This window comes from Eimeria mitis, genomic scaffold (assembly GCF_000499745.2).
Source record: "Eimeria mitis Houghton genomic scaffold, Emh_scaff3584, whole genome shotgun sequence".
Taxonomy (NCBI): Eukaryota; Apicomplexa; class Conoidasida; order Eucoccidiorida; family Eimeriidae; genus Eimeria; species Eimeria mitis.
The window spans coordinates 2,429-3,154 of NW_013571928.1; the positions used below are offsets into that span (position 1 = coordinate 2,429).

The window sequence follows — 726 nt, forward strand, 5'->3', positions numbered from 1 at the left end:
ATTCAAATAGTCCTTGGATTGATCTGAATGCAGTCTTCCAGCGGTCTTCTCTCGCCATTCTGATTTTGTGGAAACCGGCTTCTAGGTCTAAAGTTGAAAAATACGTTGCTCCCCCGATCAATTCCATTACTGTTTGTATACAAGGCATAGGAAATTCCGTCGCAATCGTCAATGCATTCAACGCTTGGTAGTTAATCACCATACGCATCTTCCTTTCTCCCGACCCGTCATCTCTTTTATCGACCATGATCGTCGGGGCGCAAATTGGAGAGTAAGTTGGACCGATCCACCCCTATGCGCAGAGTCGTTCTATTTCCTGAGAGTGATGGAGCAGATGATCTGGTGGCATTTTATAGATAGGTGCCTTTGTAGGTAACTTCCCAGGGATAAGAAGTATTCTATGGTCAAAGGGCCTCTTAGGAGGGAGTCCGTTCGGGAGGCTATCAGGGAACAAAGGCCGGTATTGCGCTCAAAGAATCTTGATGATTTCTCCATTCGCCACGGTGAAAGAACATTCCTCTGTCAACGCTCTCGTTCTCAGCCCTAGTCTCTCAACTATGCTCGGTTGAATAAAACTCCTTGACGCCCCTGTATCCAGGAGACCTTCGCAACGATAGCCGATTATCTCTAACATCAGTACCGCTGTTCTTCCACCATTGCAAGCCCTACACAGAGTCCCGTGATGTTGTTTTCCCTCGGTACTCCCGTCCGTCCAAAACCACGGTG

The 726-nt window shown here is 47.8% G+C and overlaps 1 protein-coding gene across 1 annotated transcript in view; it reads right to left on the bottom strand.

Moving 5' to 3' along the window:
* The window catches only part of EMH_0067510 (uncharacterized protein), a gene marked incomplete at both ends in the record, with an annotated part of 1,251 nt that extends 1,193 nt beyond the window's left edge, over positions 1 to 58 (bottom strand). Inside the window, one exon of the mRNA XM_013498632.1 lies at positions 1 to 58. Within this exon, the coding sequence (XP_013354086.1) occupies positions 1 to 58 (58 nt within the window).
* Between the last annotated feature and the right edge of the window lie 668 nt (positions 59 to 726).